The following is a 20,233-nucleotide window of genomic DNA, read 5'->3' as shown; positions in this document are numbered from 1 at the left end:
AATATTTATAAGTTATTAATAGACATTTTCAATTTTTTCGTTCATTTTTTTATAAATGTCAATAAAATTGTATTCGTTAGGTAAAAAAGCTTAAAAATTCAATACCTACAAGACTTCTAATAATATATCGGTACAATGGTAGGTAGTATAAAAATATTAAAAATTCATATTTACAATTTTTTTTAATTAGTCTTTAATCTTTTTACTCTCTCTATCCCGGAAAATCAAATTACCTTCTTTTGAGTATTTGAATTTCAAATGTTTACAATAATATTGGATATTCACTCAATTTTTCTTGTAACTGATATTCTTATTTTCTCATTATTCAAAAACGAATAATTGTAAAAACTTGAAATTTACACCATATTAATATATTATATTTATACTATCAATTCCTATACTTAATAAAACTTTTTTTAAGTAATTTATAGACATTTTATGTTAAGGGTTATAGGAACAAAAACCCTCCCTCCGAAGAAAAATCCTGGCTACGCCACTTGTGAATAAGTAAATTTAAGGTAGTTACAAGTGGTAAATATTAAATAATATTTGGTTTTTAAAAAAAGCTGATAAAAAAGACTATTGTTTTCTATTTCAGGAAAAAGTTAATACAATTTTAAAAATATTTAAATTTCTAAAATGTTCAAAATTTGTTTTAAAACCACGAATCCGTGTTTAAAACTAAAATGTAAAAAAAAACTTGGAAGTAGATCCAAGATAATATTCTTATCTTTAAATTCAATAAACATTAACTTTTTCAAATTTTCAATGATAGTCACATAAAAGTTGAATGTTCTCGACCTGTTCTAATTGCATTTGCTCTATCTTCCAATGCATATTTGGAACAAGACTTTTTAGGACAAATGTCTATTGGAACTAATAATTGTGGGTTAGGTTATAACTGTTACCATGTCAATGGTTTCATGGTTAGATTTCTTTGTTGTTTTTTTTTTGGCGGTAAATTTTTTTCATCATGATAGATAATATTAGTTGATGGTATCATTTTAATTTATTGTGATTACTTTTACTTTATTCACCGTCGACAATTGGTAATAATTACTATTATGGTCGTAAAATCTATTTCATAAACTATTTTTATTTGTATTCAAAATATTACACTGATTACTGAAGTAAATTAATTTTAAGTTAAGCTATTATTAAACCATATTCTATTGAAGTTTTTATTTTAAAATAAAATGGAAATGAAAATTATTGTTGAACAACTTGAAGATAAACAACAAATTGTAAGATTTTAAAGTTAATTTAAACATTTTGTTTTATCTTAATTAATAATGAAATAGGACATTAGTGATTCACTCGTTACAATATATAACATTATAATAATTACAATTCACCAATATGGGTGTACATTTATTTTAACAAATAAATAATTTTCAAGTATTTAGATAAATAAGATAATAATGATTTTAACTTCATAATTATATACATTTATCGAGACTTAGTAGTTTATATATATATATATATATATTACTAGCTGTATGTGCTGACTTAGCAAGTGAAAAAGTTAAACAGTATAAAATACAACACTTCATTGTTGTATCTCAATTCTAGTGTACTTCAATACACGGACAAATTAGACATCAATATACCTTGCTCTGGAAATTTATTCAACCGAATGAGTAATCTGCCTGTGCTGAAATTGGAATAGTACTTGTTATATTTTTGAATGTGGTTCAAATAACTTTCTACATTTTACTGATATCTCTTAGAACAATATTTTAGTTAGTTAGTCTATACCATTCTTTGTTTTTAAATTTTATTTCTGATATCAGTTGTAACACTACATTCAAAAAAGAAAAAATATTTTGATTTTTTAGACAATTCATGTTTGAGCCACCTATTACTAAACTATAGTGTTTGAAAAATTAAGTTTAATCCATCTTCCTAATTTTAAAAATTATATTGATTTTATTTTTATTGTAATCGATCCAATATTTTTGAGCTACACATGTTCTGCTGAGCATAAAAATTGCTTTGTTACTCACTTGTTAGAAGAAGACAACACATGCAGGTATCACATCCCCTTAAGATTGAGCTGCAGGTTCCCAACCTTTGACCAGATCAATATCATCAATTTACCCACCCATTGGTGTTTATAGGATTTAATTTTGGTGTGGAGGAAGTCAAACCAAAAACAATCATTGATTTAGCTTTAATTTAATTTTCTAGACTAGGCATTAATGTTTAAATTAGAATTATAAGTAAAATGTATTTTATCAAATTTTATTTCTGTGGAATATCAATAAGTACTACATATTTTTTGTATTTTCAGGTAACATATAAATATTTGACTGAAAAATTAAACGTTCATCCAAATAAAGCAAAACAGTAAGTAAATAATTGTATAAGGCCTAAGTAATCATATCTTTAAGAAACAATAGTTTTTATTAGCTTTATTCAATGATCATTAATTTATTCTAAGTACACTTTGATTTTTAATTGTATTTTATCATGTAAAAGTAGGAAACATTTATATATATTTTTTAATGTAGGTATGTATCAAATATTTATTTTCTATTAACCATATTAGTGTATTATACTTTACCTAATTTCTGTATCATTATTTAAAAATTAAAGTTGGCAATTTTGATTATGTAAGATTCTTAAAGTTATTAGTTTTAACATAAATATGTTTTTTGACTGGATAAAACTTTTTCTTTGATTGATTTTGTATTATTTCTATAGAAAAACGCCAATGAACAATAAGAAAAATTGAATTAATTATATAACTATTATAAAATTCTTTATTCATCAAATTCCTAACAAATTAAAGCATATTACTAGATATTTTTCCATTGTTCTATACCTTAAAGCATATCTAAAATTTCTCAATTTTTCTTGCAGAGGAAAAATATCTATTAGCTTGCTACATTTTGTTCACACCTGACCAGACATATATCTTTTTTTCTTTTAAGATTTATACTCTAGGTTACTGATTACTAGTTAATGTTTGAAATATGCTTAAATTAATAATAATTGTGTAGGTCATTTAAATTTGTAAATTTGAGTATGTATATGGTATTTTATTACCATCAAGAATAAGATTTGATTTTATAAATTTTACTTTTCGTGTTTTATTTTTTATTTCATGTACATTAACATATTATAGTTTTTAATTTATATACAATCAAGCCCTACTTATTATCTATGTATTTTGGTGTTTTGAACAAAACATAAATTGAAATAGAGGAAACACTGGAAACTGTATTTTGCAACGAATCTAATTTGTATTGTGTATTAATGTTGATACATAAGTATTAAATAAAATTTAAATTGTTTATTATTTGTAATTGTATGTATGAGTGTTTAAAGTATTAAGAAAAATAAAGCATTATGGAACAAATGTTTATGAACATACCCTTAATATTTTCTCCGCAGTATATTAATTTCTTTTTTTGTTTATAGATTATTAAAAGATTATGTTTCTAAACTCACTGATGATCACAAATACTCTGTCACTGTTGCTATTGGTGGGACACTAAAAGAAAATGATGAGTTTTGTATTGTATTGGCATATGATGATCATGTTAAAACTATGCACCGGCGTTTTAAACAAATTCATTTTGAACATGTGTATAGTATTCAACCCATTAACAGATTTGATGATATGAATAATGCTTTATACATAGTGGACAATTCACTAAATAATTATGTTAACTTACCCTCAAGTATTAAAAAGAAAGAAATAGGAAATGATTCAATTTCTGAACAAAGAGATATAATTGAAATGGAAATTAATTTACCTTTAACCAAGCAGACAAACTTGTCCCTTAATCAAATTCAAAATCATAAAAGTGAAGCAATTCCTGACACAAAATTATATAAAACACAGAAAGAGGTAATTTTAATATTTAATTTAGTTTAGTAATTTATTAATTCTAAGATTTATTTAATAGAAAAATGGATTGGATTTCTTTGCTAAAAATAATAACACCAATAATAAAAAAATAGAAGAGATAGAAAAAAAAGTAAGTTAAATAAAACCAAAGTTAAAAAAAGAATTCAGTTAAAATAAAAAAATTAATTTTTAGACCAATTCAAATTTCTTTACAAAATTCAAGAATTCCAATAAAAATCCATGTACAACAAATGATTCTGGTGATTCTAAAAACAAAGCTTCAGCAGAAAACATTACAAAAAAAGATACTAAGATAGTAGATTTAGAGCCACCTAAAAATGTACAAGACAATTCAACCAGTGTTGACAAAGAAAAAAATCTAAAAAAAGAAAAGAAAAATAAAGAAAATGTAAATAAAAGTAAAAGTAAAAGTAAAAATAATTGTAAAGTTAAAAGAAAACGTATCCAAACTTTTGATAGTTCAGATGAAGAAATGAATAGCGAAGAAGAAGGTACTTGTAATATTTATTTATTTATACTCATGTTATTTTAAATTATTTAACTGTAACCTTATGTGAGCTTCTGTGCACTGGAGCAGCAATAGTTGGGCTACCACACATCAAGCTTTTAGAAATATAAGCCTACAACAAAATAAGATTTAATTAAAAAAATGTGATACCTGCATGTGTTTTCTCCATCTTACAAGTGCGTAACACAGTTATTTTTATGCTCAACAGAACATGTGTAGTTCTATTAGTTTAAAATGTAGAGTAAATTGACATTTAATAAAATTGAAAGATAATAATGTTACCTTTAAATTTTATTAGACGTCAATTCACTCAACATTTTAAACTAACAGAGCTAAAAGTATTCTGCTGAGCGTAAAATTTGCTGTTGCACTCTTGTAAGACGAAGACAACACATGCAGATATCACGTCCTCTTAAAGGGTGTGATTTGCAAAAATAGGATGACGATTGATCAGCCTAAAATTAATCTCATAGATTGTCAATATACCTATATTTTTTTAGATATGAAAAGATCAGAACATGTTCTGGATGCTGAGGATGATATTGATTTTGTACAGCCTACTCCGCCACGTCCAACACCAAGAGAGAATCGAAAAAAGGAGAAACAAACAACCACATCCACATTTATAGATGATGATGGTTTTGTCCGTGAGAACATTTTTATGATAACAAAATACTTCAACTTAACTTCATACTTTAACTATAAAATAAGTCGTCAATGTATATATAGACTAATTTATATGATGTGTTTCTTTTGTAGATACAACTAAAGAAGTAAAAATTGTGGAAACTGAATGTGAATCACTTTTGGAATCTACTGGAAATGACAATATTTCTGAATCGAAAGAATTAAACATTGAACCAGTCATAAAAAAAATTAAGATTTCAGAAACAGATTCTGCAGATAAGAAAAAAAACAAAAATAAAAAATCTAAAAGTAGTTCTAGCCAAGGCATGAAACAATCTTCATTAACTAGTTTTTTTAAAACAAAATAAGTAATGTATTACTAAAAAATGTTTAAGAAATACACAAATATTAACATATAAATTAAATACATTTTATGTACCACCAGTTTAATAAATTATAAATATATAAATACATTTGAAGAAATATTAACTTGCTTTAGTGTTATTAATACACATTTTTTTTAACCATCTAATGTAAATTGTTTTTCAATAACATAAGTTTGAATAGTTCGATCACAATCCTTCAAGACTGATATTATATTGATATGCCATTTGGAACAGTGCTTTCAACGAAGGCATGAAAGTCGATATTTTTGAAAATTCCGGCCCCGAAACCAGCTGTGTATGTATATTAAAGGCACCATTGTAATCCCGTTTCAATACAAGATCGTTCATGGCGTGTAAACATTGAATCAAATATGCAGACAACTGTAATTTATAAATAAAATTGATTTAATAGTTAATAATAGTAATTTTAGTATCATAATAAGTTAGGCCCAGTATTTTATAAATTGAAAATAAAATAGTCTTTTCATTTTTTCTGGGTATTAAGTATTAAAAAATATTAATACTACCCAAGCTTTTTATAAATGAATAATAGTTATACAAGGATTAAATAAATATAATTTATATTAATGTTTGTTACTTATAACTTTTACAAAATTTATAGTCTTAAATTCCTGTTGTTTCATAAATTATCGCTCAAAAAACTGAATCACACCATGATTATTTTACTTATAAATTATAATACTTATTACTTACGGAATTTTCTCGTAAAGCGTCATACAACAACTCTAATTTTTTAGCAATATCTAAAATTCTTTTTCTGGCTTGCTATAAAAGAAATATATACATGGATATTAACAATCTTTAAATAATTAGAGTAGAACTAATAATTTAAAAATGTCGACTACTTACTGCAGTGGGTGCTGCTTCTAAAAGTTTTGATTGCAATCCCTCCAATATCACTTGAATTTTAACATGCTCATGTGGAATAGGTTGCTTTGGTAATGCTTCTACACCTTGCGTTATATTATTGTTAAAATATTGTTCTTCATTGTTGCTTCGAAGTGGAATATAAGTTCCAATTTCTTCAATTGGTGGCGGATTGTTTGTATACAATGGATGTGTAATTGGAATTGATGACACAGGTGTTGGTGGTTTCTAAAGTATACGATTAAATCATATGATATAAATACTGGGTGATTTTTTAATAGAAGAAAATTCATTATTTAAAAAAAAAAATTAGTTTAAGGTGTTAAAAAACATATTTGAAGAAAATTGTTTTTATTATTTTTCTTACATTTTAAAATGTTCATTTTTTATTAAAAAAAATATTTTAGATTCTAAGTGGGAGTGATGAAAGCATTGGTTTTTCAATTATATTTTGTTTTGTACACAAAAGTCGTTTTATATGGTGAGAAAGTGAATCTAGTGTGTGTAAACAGAGAGGTTATAATTGAAAATGTCTAGTAGTTTTCAAAAGAAAAATTTAAGGAAAATGAAAATTATTTAACAAGGTAAATTAAACAAGAAAGAACTAAGTTAGTAATTTTGTTATAATTCAAAAATATTTATGAGGATTTGTACTTTATAAATTTTACTACACCCATTTCATAAATTTTCATAATATTTAGATTAATTTTAAGCTTATACCTGTTTATTACTATGAACCTATTATTTGGACTGGAATTTTTTTAATTATGCAATTTCATATTTAAGTATTTACCACCACCACCTCACAATAAACTATTTTATTCATTATTTGCTTATGTTATGAAATAAATACAATATGGCATAGGGTGGTGGCACTTCCATCACTCTTGAATACCATGTCAGGACGGTGATATTTAACCGAATATATATATAATATATTAAAAGAAAATTATCTACTCCACAAAATAGAATAGAGAGGATGAATAAAACTGTATTTAAGATCTATTGACTATAATTAAAACTTGTTGCTTATATAGCTACGTTTTGTACAGTTTGGAAAAAACATTCAAATGCATATAAATCCGGGCCCTACTCATAATATACAGTTTATAACAGGGGTAGCCAACTTGCAGTTCGAGTTCAAAAAAAAAAAACTAATATTTACTTTTTAACAAAAACATTATAAAATGTATTTAAAAACATTTTGGTACTTGATATCATTGTATTTATCCATGTGGCTCATGGACGTATTCGTGCTGGCCACCCCTGGTCTATACTTTAAAAAAATGCTTATTACTTGAATTGGAGCAGAAGTTGATAACATTGGAGGATCATTCCAACCAGCAGGAACTGATTTTTTCATGTAATTTATTGGTAGAGGTTCAACTAGGAAATTTAAAAATACAATTTAGAAAGGTATTTTATAACTAAATAAATATTTATTTTATTTTTTTAAGTACCATTAATATTATCAAAAAATTGTAACCTTGTAATCCAATAAATGTAATTTGTATATACAATATAATATAACACTAATCTTAAGAAAATGTCAGGCTAATAACCTAAATTGTTCAAACCATATTTCTTTAAATAAAAAAAAAAATATTTATTTACCCGATGGAGCTCTTTGATTGTAAGTTAATGATGACTGATTAAAATTGGGCGATTGAGGTATTGCTTGAGAAAAATTGCTTGAATGACTTTGAATAGGTTGAAATGTTGGTTGTTGATTCAAATTAGGTAACTGATCAACATGTTTAAGCTGATTAAAATTATTTATTTGAGCTGAAGCTGGATCATTAATATTTGGCCGCATATGTTGATTTAATTGTTTATTGGGTCCCAATGGTTGATTTATAAAATTTGATTGACCCATTGGTGGATTAAAACCACTTTGTTGTCCCAGTTGTTGATTTAAAGTATTTGAATGCCCCACTGGTGGATTAAAATTACTTTGTTGTCCAATTGTTGAATTAAAACTACTTTGTTGTCCAAATGGTTGATTAAATATTTGAGGTTGTGGTTGTATCATAGAAGAATTAAAACCACTTTGTTGTATAAATGGTTGATTTAACGTATGTGGTTGCCTCATTTGTGTATTAAAACCAGTTTGTTGTCCAACTGGATTTCCTAATCCATTGTTATAACTGCCATATGTGTTATTTCCTTTAACAGAAGGATCAACAACATATTTAGGCTTACCTATAACAAGACATAAAACAAACATCAAATTTACTTTGCAGTTTATTATATTTTATAAGTATATAACAAGTATTAATAATTAAGAAGTACAGGAATAAATAAATAAACATGTTATATACATATTTTAATATTGTGAATAAAGATTATGAAAATTAAGGTGATTGAAGATTAAAAGAATCTTAGTTAACCGAAAATGTCAAAACAATATTAAATAACTAGAAATAACTTAAACTATAAAATATTTTAATAATTAATAACTAAATATTACACAATTTAATGTATTGCATACTATAAGATTAATAATTCACATCAAACTATTTTGACTAAAAAAAAATAATTACTAAATTACATAAGAAGTCATTATTATTTATTAAGCTAGAATATAATATTCAGTATTAACTAGAATATGATTAGTATATAATTTAGAAACTAATTTTTTTATACCTGGCTTAATGCTGCTAGGAGTCATACATCTACTGCTAGAATCTGGCGGTGGTGTTGGAGGTACAGTCCGTTGTATATTTGTTTGATTAATATAATTATTTCCATACTCTGGTGTACTATTAAGAGGATTGTTATAAATAGATGTTGGCTGGTTATTTATGTTATATGCTGGCTGAGATTGAATATTAGGAGGATAATGTGAGGGGAGTTGTTTATGATTTTGAAATGGAACATTTTCTTGAATATATTTGTTTGGATAAGACGGAAAAGGTGGTTCCGGTGTGACAGTTCCCGTAGCACTTGTAGTTGAGTATTTTCGTAAATCTTGAGTATTGGCATTAGATGTTTTCTAAAAATAAAAGGCAAGAGTAATTAGAAATAACTAGGGTTCGGAATTTGTAGAAGCAAATTATTCTATATGCAGATCAAGCTAAAAATCAGAGTTGTATAATGGTGGGTTTAAAATTCGAAAATTTAAAATAGATATTTTATCAAATTTAAGGAAAAAGTGCAAATTTGTTGATTTTCATAAACATATTATGCATATTTTATATTTTCAAAAAAAAAATAATCCAGCGATTTCTTAAACTATCTATTTTTAGTAATAATATTGAATATAGAACTAAATATTATGTAATGTAGGTATTTATAGTTATTGTCACAATTAAATATACATTTACCAATGAGTATTTTTTTGTTTTTTCTTTAAAAAATGTTTATTACACAATTATATTTTTATTTTTAGATTAATTACTTTGCGTATTTTTAAATACATACAAATGTTGTAACAATGTTTATATATTTTTGATTTTAAGTAAAAGGACTGTCCATATATATTAATAAATAAAAAAAATTCAATCTCTATCGTGCTAATATTTTGATATACTATCTTATATGAGCTATAATAAGTATGACATGAGTTGCTTGATAAAATGAGTAACCCAGCGGCTACACTTTACATTGATTTAATTGTTATGTTAGATATATTTTTTTTTGGGATTAGTAGTTTTTTTTAAATATTATAAATTTATTTTTCTACATCTTACATTTCTTTTAGCGCATGTTAATAAAGATAACAATATAAAATGATTTTTATTGGCCAATTTTGATTGAGAATTTATCACATAATTGACATTATTTATGCATATTTTGCAATTTGTATTGCATAATTACCCTTTGTTAGCTCCAGTGGCGTCAAAGTCCTAAAAGCGGGTAAGTCGTGTATGTCGCTCTGCTATACAGTAGGTTACAAGTGGGTTACTGTAATGGATGGAATTAAATTTGAATCCAATGATATAATATCATAGTATACAAAAAACGATTCTGAGCGAAGACGGTTTATCTGTCTAGGATATATTATAGATTATTAAAAATTTTCAAATCTTAAATTTAAAAAGAAAATTTTTTATGAATTTCTAGTTTGAAATAATTTGCGAATTTTCGTGATTTTTACATATGTTGTCAAAATTCAAACTTTGAATGCTTGTAAAAAAAATTGTGATTACGCATTTCTTTTATTTTTCAATTTTTATTGTAAAAATATATTATGAGCCTTGTATTAAATTTTCAAATCTTAGATATAAAAAGAAAATTTTTTATGAATTTCTAGCTTAAAATAATTTCTGTATTTTCGTGATTTTTACATAATATGTTGTCAAAACTCAAACTTTGAATGCTTAAAAAAAAAATTGTGACTATGTATTCCTTTTATTTTGCAACAGCTATTGTAAAAATATGTTAGGAGCCTTGTATTAAATTTTCAAAACTTAGAATTAAAAAGGAAAACTTTTATGAATTTCTATCTAAGATAATTTGAACATTGCCGTAATTTTTACGTATTTAGTCAAAATTTGAACTTTAAATGCTTATAAAAAAAAAAATTGTGACTATATATTTCTTTTATTTTTCAATTGCTATTGTAAAAATATATAATGAGCCTTATATTAAATTTTCAAATCTTAGATATAAAAGGAAAATTTTTTATGAATTTCTAGCATAAAATAATTTATGAATTTTCGTGATTTTTACATAATATGTTGTAAAAATTCAAACTTTGAATGCTTATAAAAAAAAATTTTGACTATGTATTTCTTTTATTTTTCAACTTCTATTGTAAAAATATGTTAGGCGCCTTGTATTAAATTTTCAAATCTTAGAATTAAAAAGAAAAACTTTTATGAATTTCTATCTAAGATAATTTGAACATTGCCGTAATTTTTACGTATTTAGTCAAAATTTGAACTTTAAATGCTTATAAAAAAAAATCGTGCCAACGTATTTTTTATATTGTTTAACTGCTATTGTTACAAGTTGTTAGAAGCCTTGTATTAAATTTTCAAGCACTTCTACCGAACAAATAATTTTTTATCGATATTTATAAAAAAAAAAACTAAAAAAGTTAAAAAATTAAAATAACATTAAACTGCTCAAAACAAATCTAAATATTTTGAAAATTTTATCAAATATATAAAATGCTTATATAAACATTCAGTCAAAATTTCAAGTATCTGCGGTCATTTGTTTTAGAGTTACACCAAAATAAGGAAATCGCTAAAAGTGAAAATCCAATGTTGTAAAAATTTAAATTTCAAATGCTCATAAAAATTTAATTTGAATTTCCGGTGGACTTTTTATTTGTGATAAAGATTGAAAAACTTGTAAGGAATCTTTTATTAAATTTTCAAATCTTAGATATAAAAGGAACATTTTTTATGAATTTCTAGCTTAAAATAATTTGTGAATTTTCGTGATTTTTACGTATTTTGTCAAAATTCAAACTTTGAATGCTTATAAAAAAGAATTGTGACTATGAATTTATTTTATTTTTCAACTGCTATTGAAACAATATGTTAAGAGCCTTGTATTAAATTTTCAAGCTTTTCTGCCTAACAAATAAATAAATAAATTTTTATCAATATTAATTTAAAAAAACTAATAATGATCGAAAATTTCAAATGCCTATGAATAGTTCAACTTAAGTCAAAAAATTTTGAAAATTGCATGGTCGATAGAATATACTTATATAATCATTCAGTCAAAATTTCATGTATCTATGTTCATTTGTTTTCAAATTACCTCAAAAACCAAAAACTGATTTTATCGAAAAATGAGTGTGCGTAAAATTTCCCGTTTTTCCCTTAATTTTTAGTTTGTTTTTCTCGATTATTTAGAAAAGTATTAAGAATTTTTCACTTTTGACCACCAAAGTACCAACTAGATTCATTTTTTGATCGAATAACGTACTGAAGTCAAAAATCGAAGCACTTTTACTGCCCCAAAACGTGATGACAGACACAAAAAAAAATCGCTCCGCTCAGAATCAAAAATTACAGAAAAACGGAATTTTTATGCAAAATCAGTTTTCGACAAAATCGATTTTTTATATGGTTGTAATTCAAGAACTAATCACTGTAAATACTTGAAATTTTCACCAAATGTTTATGTTAGTGTAATCTATATACAGTTTAATTTTAGAGTTATTTATAAACCACTGAAATTTTAGATTTTTCTATAAAATATTTTTTGAAATGTTGATAAAATTGTCGATAAAAACTTTTTGGCCATATCAAAAAACTTTAAAATTGAATACAATGTTTCTCATAAGTTATTCTTATAGTGATTAAAAAATTATAAGAATACAAAGGCAAAATTTTTTTTATAGCGTTTATACTTCAAATTTTTACGAAATCTGTCGAAAACGCGAAAATTTCCAAGCAATTTTGAAATTGAAAAATCAAAAAATGTTTGTGTTTATAACTAAGGATTAAAAATACAACATTAAGTTTTCCATACGATTTTCCTCAAGTAGCTATAGAGAAAACTCGAAGCATCGTTATAGGAAAAATTTTAAGTGCGTTTGAATTTTAAATTTTTATGAAATAGCATAACGATAACGATTTATCCTCAAACGATTTTAAATATTTGTTATCATTCAAAAAGTAAACTTTGAATGCTTATAAAAAAGAATTGTGACTATGAATTTCTTTTATTTTTCAACTGCTATTGTAACAATATGCTAAGACCCTTGTATTAAATTTTCAAGCTTTCCTGCCTAACAAATAAATTTTTATCGATATTAATTTAAAAAAAACTAATAATGATCGAAAATTTGAAATGCCTATGAATAGTTCAACTTAAGTCGAAATTTTTTGAAAATTGCATGGTGGATAGAATATACTTATATCAACATTAGGTGAAAATGTCATGTACCTATGGTCATTTGTTTTAAAGTTACATCAAAAACCAAAATCGATTTTGTCGAAAAATGAGTGTGCGTAAAATTTCCGGTTTTTCCCTTAATTTTTAGTTTGTTTTTCTCAATTATTTAGAAAAGTATTGAGAATTTTTTACTTTTGACCCCCCAAAGTACCAACTAGATTCACTTTCTGATCGAACGAGGTACTGAAGTCATAAATCGAAGCATTTTTACTGCCCCAAAACGTGATGACAGACACACAAAAAAAAAAACACATTATGGTAAAATCAATACATTCATCGCTCCGCTCAGAATCTAAAATCTAGAAGAGGAAAAAATATTTCAAGAGCCCCAATATCTTAATATTGGCAAAAATTACGTATTGTAGAGAGGAAAGAGGTCAATATGAAGCGGCCCTATCATATATTTTCAAGATATGTCAAGCCATAGCCCAACCTTAACAAAGCGTTCAGCGCCACTAGTTAGCTCCTACAACTTTCAAGCTCTAGAAATAACCTGATCATATTTTTATTTTCAAAATAAATATATTGTGTATTACTTGTAAAATATTATTTGAATATTCAGCTATTGTATTTTTTCCAAGGGCTTTATATAGTTGATTTTTTAATTCAATGCTATAATCCTAAAACAATAATAATCAAGCATAATACAAATCATTTTATAGCACAAATACATGATAGATACAATTATTATTTACCTTATTTGTAAATTCTAAATATCTCAAAGCTCCTTCCAAATCACCATGTGTAATTAATGTTTCACTATACATCACTAAAAGTTCTGACATTTTTTGTCCAACTTCTAAATTAGATTTATTAGATAATTTTGATTGATGCAACATTATTGCCATTTCTACACATTCTTGTAACTTCTCAATTGTTTTGATATCTTTTTTATTATCAATGAGAGCTTCAACATTACCAGAACAGATGTAACAAAGCTGAGCATATTTTGACAAACTCAGATCATCACAAGCTGCAAGACGATTGCCAAGTTTTTCAAAAGAAGAAACAAAAGTTGGCCCATTTGTGTAGGTTAGAATGGCAGTCATTATTTCTTTCCAACATTTTAAATCACAATTTTCAATCAGATTACTCCAATCTTTTGTCACAATTGCATGCAGTAAAGCAGCAGTTGGTTCTTTTGAATTCTATAACATGTGTTTAATTAGTAATTATGTGATGTAGATTAATAATAGTATTGGTTTACCTCAAGGTACTTATTTTGTATTCTAGACAATATCTTAGGACCAGCAATTATTCCAAGTAATAAAGCTTCAACTGGTTTTCCATTATCTAAAAACAAATCTGCAGCCGTTGACAAATTTCCAACGAGAAGTGACTGATATATTAAGTCTTGAATATCTATATTTATTATATAAATTAGTCATTAGTGAATAGGAAAATAAATATTTAAGAACATGGAAAGTGTTTTGCTATAATGTAAAGTAAGTATTTAGTGTACATTGATCACTGTAATGAAAATCTAAAAAAAAATTCTGAGCACAGACAAACTTAAATATCTAATGATACTTATATTGTGATTAATCATATTTTTTTTCTTGCCACGGCTTATTACATAATATATTAAATATACTGTGGGAGATGAGAGAACAGAACTAGGCTACAATTGAAACACATGTTTAAGGAAACCGTGGTTTCCTAATGCCATTGACATTTTAACTTAAATCATTCATAAAATGTGTATGTGAAAATATTTTTGATTAAACTACTTTCCCCAACCCAAATATCAACTAGGATTCAATTTGCTTAGAGAAACCATCATCAAAGTGAAGAACAAACCATTTTTTCTACAATAAATATCCACTAAAAAAATATAGACACAAATTAAAAATACATATCTCTGTAAAGTCAATACATCCATTACTCTGCTCAAAATGTAATAAATAAAAATAAAATTTGTACTGTACCATTAGGGTTGGAAGATTTTAAATTGAAATCTTCAAACTTAGCCACTATATTGTATTCTTCTTGAATGTTTGAAAGATTGGAATTAAATCCATCATTTTCTTCCTAAACATATAAATTAAACTTAATAAAAGAAAAACATATTTTAAACTATCATTAATTCACCTTAAAAATAAAAATAATAAAATAATAACTACAAACTTTATCACTAACTTTTTTAATTGAATATCCAAGTATTTCTAGCTGTGCTTCCTTGGGATTACTTTGAAACATAGTTTTTAAAAATTTCCACTCTAGATGATTATCATTAGGAATCAATTCACTTTTATTATGGCAAAATTCTTCATAGCTCCCATTATTTAAGATTTTAGTTAGGTAATCAGACCACACCAATAAATCAGATTCAATCATTGTCTTGTTTAATTGAACTGCTTTAAGCGGACCATCAAATGACACCAAGTAACCACCAAACTAAATAAAGATACTTAAATAACATAGCTGGCTCTAATTGTTTTCCATAAATTTCTTTTCTTACTGCAAACGATGCGCCACAGTTTCTCTGGAGCCACTTTGGAGCGTTGGTTAGACTAGACACCGTTGTCCATTGAGAGTTGGCATTTCCATTGTCACCATTTATATTCTGAAACAATAATAATTAAGTGATTTAAAATATTTATGGATATAGTACCTAAGATCACAAGCAAAGACAACCTTAATGTAACAGGAATTCATAGGCAATTTTATTATAAATTAGTAATTACAACATTATATACTAATAATTATGATAAACAATTATAAACATTATTACCTGATCATTAGAATTCTGTAGATCATTTATTGAATATACAGTAGTAAGCCCATCAAAACTGGATGTAGCTATCAATAATGGATCTTTTGGACACCAGTTTATCTCAAAATTCCACTGTTTATTATGTTCTAATTCACATACCAGCAAATTTTCCTAGAAAAAAATGTATATTCAGAATATGAAGTTATGGCAGGTATATCTAATATCTCTTGATTATCAGTATAATAATACTTTTAACAAAATGAGTAGTAATTTAATAATTTTTAGAAGCGTGCCATACCAAATTTATATTTAACTTTATAAGTTCATATTAAGTTTTGACAATTTATAAATGTATAAAATATTAAATTATTTATGTTTTCTAGTTAACCTGGTCATCATAACTTACTTTCAGAGAATTAAGGTACAATAGGGAGGCATGGAGAACTAAATAAACTTAATTTAAGTATTTATAACAAAAATAAGATAGATAAATTAATTAAAAATTACATCATTCTCACTACTAGGATTCCATATAAGTATACGACTGTCTTTTCCACAACTTATTAATAAATCTGGATCCTCGGAACACCATGACATTGACAATATACCCCTAAAAATATATGGTTATGCTTGATTGAGAAATATTTAATAATAATACATTAAAAATAATAATTTTTAAGATTTTAAATCATTTACTAAAGCATTTTATTAGTATTATAAGATAAAGAAAATGTAATATTCACTTTTGATGTCCCATTAAATTTTTAACAGGTGATGATGCATATCTTAAATCCCATAGTTGAATAACTGGATTTTGGTCATCTTCTGATGCAATACATACTTGTGTTGCCACTCTAGGGTTCCAAGACATCGCTTTCCATTTAACCTATATACATTTTGTTTTATTAACACATTAAAATAACTAAAATTAAAATATTTTAATATATGTTCTGTGTTTATACTTTTGAATTGCTATCTGATAATTTTATGATAGGTTCATTCTTACGTAAATCCCATACAACAGTATACTTATGAAACAATGAACCAAGAATGTGTTGAACTGAAATAAAGATTTTAAGAAAAATATATACTATTACATACAACATAGATCATTAATTAATGATAATTATTTAAAATAAATGATAATAAACTTCTGACTTGTATTTTTGTATTATTCAATAGATACATTCAATTGTAATTAATATAAAATAAAAGCCAAATTCATTATTCAACTTTCAACAAAATATAAATTAAAGAAACTATATAATAATGATACATACAAAAACAATAATTTTATACCTTCATTATTCCATGCTAAATCAATTACATCTTCTAAAGTGTCTGATTTAGATCCTGGAGTCATTGGAGTACTCATACTATGCAAATCCCAAATGAATATTTCTGATTCAGACGCACCAGATGCAAATAAATTTGTCTAAAAATGAAGTTATTTATATGATAAAGACAGAAGACGGAAGTGGAAACTCAAATGGAATTTTAAAAATGTAAATATGTGAAACATTTTATACAATATTGTTATTTTTATACATTTCTGAAAAATAAGATTTCTAATAAATCACAAGCATTGTTTAATTTTAATAAAAATGTAATAAACTTGTTCATTTTGGTTTTTTCAAATGTGTAATAACCAGATTTAACTGTATACAATAAATTAAATTTATTAAATAAGCACTAAGTTAAGAATATACAGTTAATATTCAATATTCCAACAACAACAAAATAAGTTATACGAGAATACTTAATTATTAATATATGAGTTCATATGAATAATAAATAATAAAATAATTTTGTTCATACTTGAAATAAATTAAAATTGAGAGCTTTGACTGATCCAACATGGCGATCACTTTTAGCTAATAAACTATCAACATTTCTAGCTAATTTTGAAGCATTATACAGACGAATAACACCATTATCACAGCCTGCAGCAATGATTCCGAAATCCCATTCTTCATTACTATTAGCACCACCCCATACTAATTTATGAAACCTTTATAAAATAAAACATGATTATGTATATAATAATATGTTAGAAACATAAGGAAATAATAAATTTAAAAATGTTTATAAGCATAATAATAGTCTAGGTTTAATTTTAATTCACAAACTCACCGACAATCAGTAGAAATTGATGAGCTGAGTGTTATATCATTAGGTTGTACAGTATATAGCTCTAATGTTGATGATGTGTTAAATGAAGCATCTAATTGTTGGGCAGCTGTACCCATGGCTATGTTGATTGGATAAATTGATTTAGGTGACCATGTTGATACAACAGTCTTTTGAAACTGTTTGATTTTCATTTTGACTTTTCAAGAAATAATATTAGGTAGGTATACAAAAAAAACTTTTACGGTTTCCTCACTGTGCAAGTAAAATTAACAAATATCTAGATTAATCATGTTAAGTAACAATAAATAATATTTAAATACAAATAAAACATAATTTGTTGACCATCTAAGAATATAAATAATTGTTGTTAACTCACGCAATACTTAAATAAAAAAACGAATTAAGGTAAAAAGTCGAAAACAACATAAAAAACTATAGAATGTGTATTGTGTATGAACTTATCTTTAACTTATGATATGATACACGTATATGACTATGAGAATATAACATCTATATAGATATATTTCGTAAGAATAATTATTATCTTTAATTTAAAAAAAAGATAATATATATGAAGTTCTAAACGAGTTGTAATTTATAATACTCCAACGTGGCTCATGAACCAGTGGTTCTTATTTTGTGGTTATTCCACAACATAATTTTGCATTATGATATATTATGCTGAGCAGCTGAGCACGATTTAAGATAGTACATCGTGATGCTGAGGTATATAATTTTTATCATGATTTTTATGACGTTTAATTCGTGTACAATCACTTAATTTAAAGTAAATATCTCTTTTACTTTAAATAAACATAATTAGCCATTTAGCTATGTAAAATAAATTAATAATACAACTTTAAAAATTTAACACTTACAGTAGATTGGAATCAGGGGCATAATTAGGGGGGGCGAGAGGGTATATCCTAACCAAAAAACTTTTATTTCACTGCTAACATTTTATATTTGGTGGGGTAGATTACTGTATGAGGCTTAATGCTTACAGATTTTTCTAAAAACAAATAATCCCTCCCCAAACAAAATTCTTAATTACGCCATGGTTTGGAATGTAGATGGGATTAAATATCATAATATTATACCTTTAGATAATATTATATCTATATCATATTGTCATATATAAATATATTAAATTATTATTATCGAATACATCTGCCAAAAAGTGATAATCGGATAATCCTAATCATTTGCAGCACGATAAAAGCTATATATTAAATTAAAATTTAAAGATATATTTAAGATCTGTTAATAACTTATAACCACAGACTAAGAAATATATCTTAGTCCATGGTATAAGCACAACTGATGGGAAAAGTTAAGGCTTCCTCCCCCCCTCACAAAAAAAATTAAATTATTTCCTAAAATATCAATAAATCTTTGAAAATTCAATCGTAATTCTAATTTAGTGTTTTGGAAAAAAAAATTGTATTTTATAATTTTCATTTCAAATTTATAACTTTTTTACCTCGATAAATATCATTAACTTTATTCATCGAGAAATATACACTATAGATTATACACCTCGATAACTGTTTGCCTATATTTATTTTTAAGAAACGATTTATATCAATACGATGATACGATTATAATACATAATTTTATACTTTATATATGTGTAATGGGTATATAAGTATATTTATATGTATAAGTACTGAAAATATACAGGCAGTATATATTATTATTATGAAAAATGAAACTAGTATAAATAAATACTTTTTTTTTATATTTTCAAATGAATATAATATAGGTATATGAGGCACCCCTCCGGTTGGAGCCAATGCTCCTACCTCTTAGCCATGTAGTATCAGATGGTGATATAGATTCCTTCCCACTTTAAAATTCAGTTCATGTGGTTTATTAACAATAACTTAAAATGTAAGTACGATAGGCATATTCTGATTGCACCAAAATTTTGAGCATATAAATACAAACACTTCTAAAAACTTAATTTTAGATATCTAAGCGGAGAAAGGAATGCATTGGTTTTACATTGATGTTTATTTCTTTTTCTTTTTTGTTCTGTAAACATTTTTTCTCCCTCTAAACTTGCTCAAAAGTATCAAGTGTAGCATAATCTTTTCTGAAATGTAATGCTCTTGAGCTGGTACTTTAAAGAGGCCATTTTTTTTTATAAGCATTTAAAGTTCAAATTTTGACTAAATACCTACGTAAAAATTGCGACAATGTTCAAATTATCTTAGATAGAAATTCAT

At 25.4% G+C, this 20,233-nt stretch overlaps 2 protein-coding genes across 2 annotated transcripts; one reads left to right on the top strand and one right to left on the bottom strand.

The window, feature by feature from the left end:
- Positions 1–1,029: 1,029 nt before the first annotated feature.
- LOC107170197 (uncharacterized) lies at positions 1,030–5,504 on the top strand. The gene is made up of 7 exons (XM_089225868.1): positions 1,030–1,244; positions 2,294–2,349; positions 3,427–3,859; positions 3,918–3,989; positions 4,053–4,371; positions 4,889–5,035; positions 5,148–5,504. Exons 1-7 carry the CDS (start codon positions 1,197–1,199, stop codon positions 5,381–5,383), a joined length of 1,311 nt encoding a protein of 436 aa, XP_089081994.1. The 5' UTR covers positions 1,030–1,196; the 3' UTR covers positions 5,384–5,504.
- On the bottom strand, positions 5,424–18,441 carry Sec31 (COPII coat complex component secretory 31). Its single transcript, XM_089225867.1, has 19 exons — positions 18,003–18,441; positions 17,688–17,880; positions 17,169–17,304; positions 16,832–16,929; positions 16,613–16,755; positions 16,377–16,479; positions 15,888–16,040; positions 15,615–15,719; positions 15,293–15,550; positions 15,082–15,184; positions 14,361–14,515; positions 13,849–14,301; positions 13,690–13,773; positions 8,936–9,284; positions 7,904–8,491; positions 7,587–7,675; positions 6,272–6,517; positions 6,116–6,187; positions 5,424–5,782 (listed from the first exon to the last, which is right to left on the bottom strand). Exons 1-19 carry the CDS (start codon positions 18,191–18,193, stop codon positions 5,588–5,590), a joined length of 3,714 nt encoding a protein of 1,237 aa, XP_089081993.1. The 5' UTR covers positions 18,194–18,441; the 3' UTR covers positions 5,424–5,587.
- Positions 18,442–20,233: the final 1,792 nt, after the last annotated feature.

Source organism: Diuraphis noxia, unplaced genomic scaffold (genome assembly GCF_037042655.1).
Source record: "Diuraphis noxia isolate RWA-SAM2 unplaced genomic scaffold, SU_Dnox_SAM2 contig0004, whole genome shotgun sequence".
In the NCBI taxonomy this organism is placed as follows: Eukaryota; Metazoa; Arthropoda; class Insecta; order Hemiptera; family Aphididae; genus Diuraphis; species Diuraphis noxia.
Note: the sequence above shows the minus strand (reverse complement) of the source record. Positions and strands in the feature narration are given on the sequence as shown.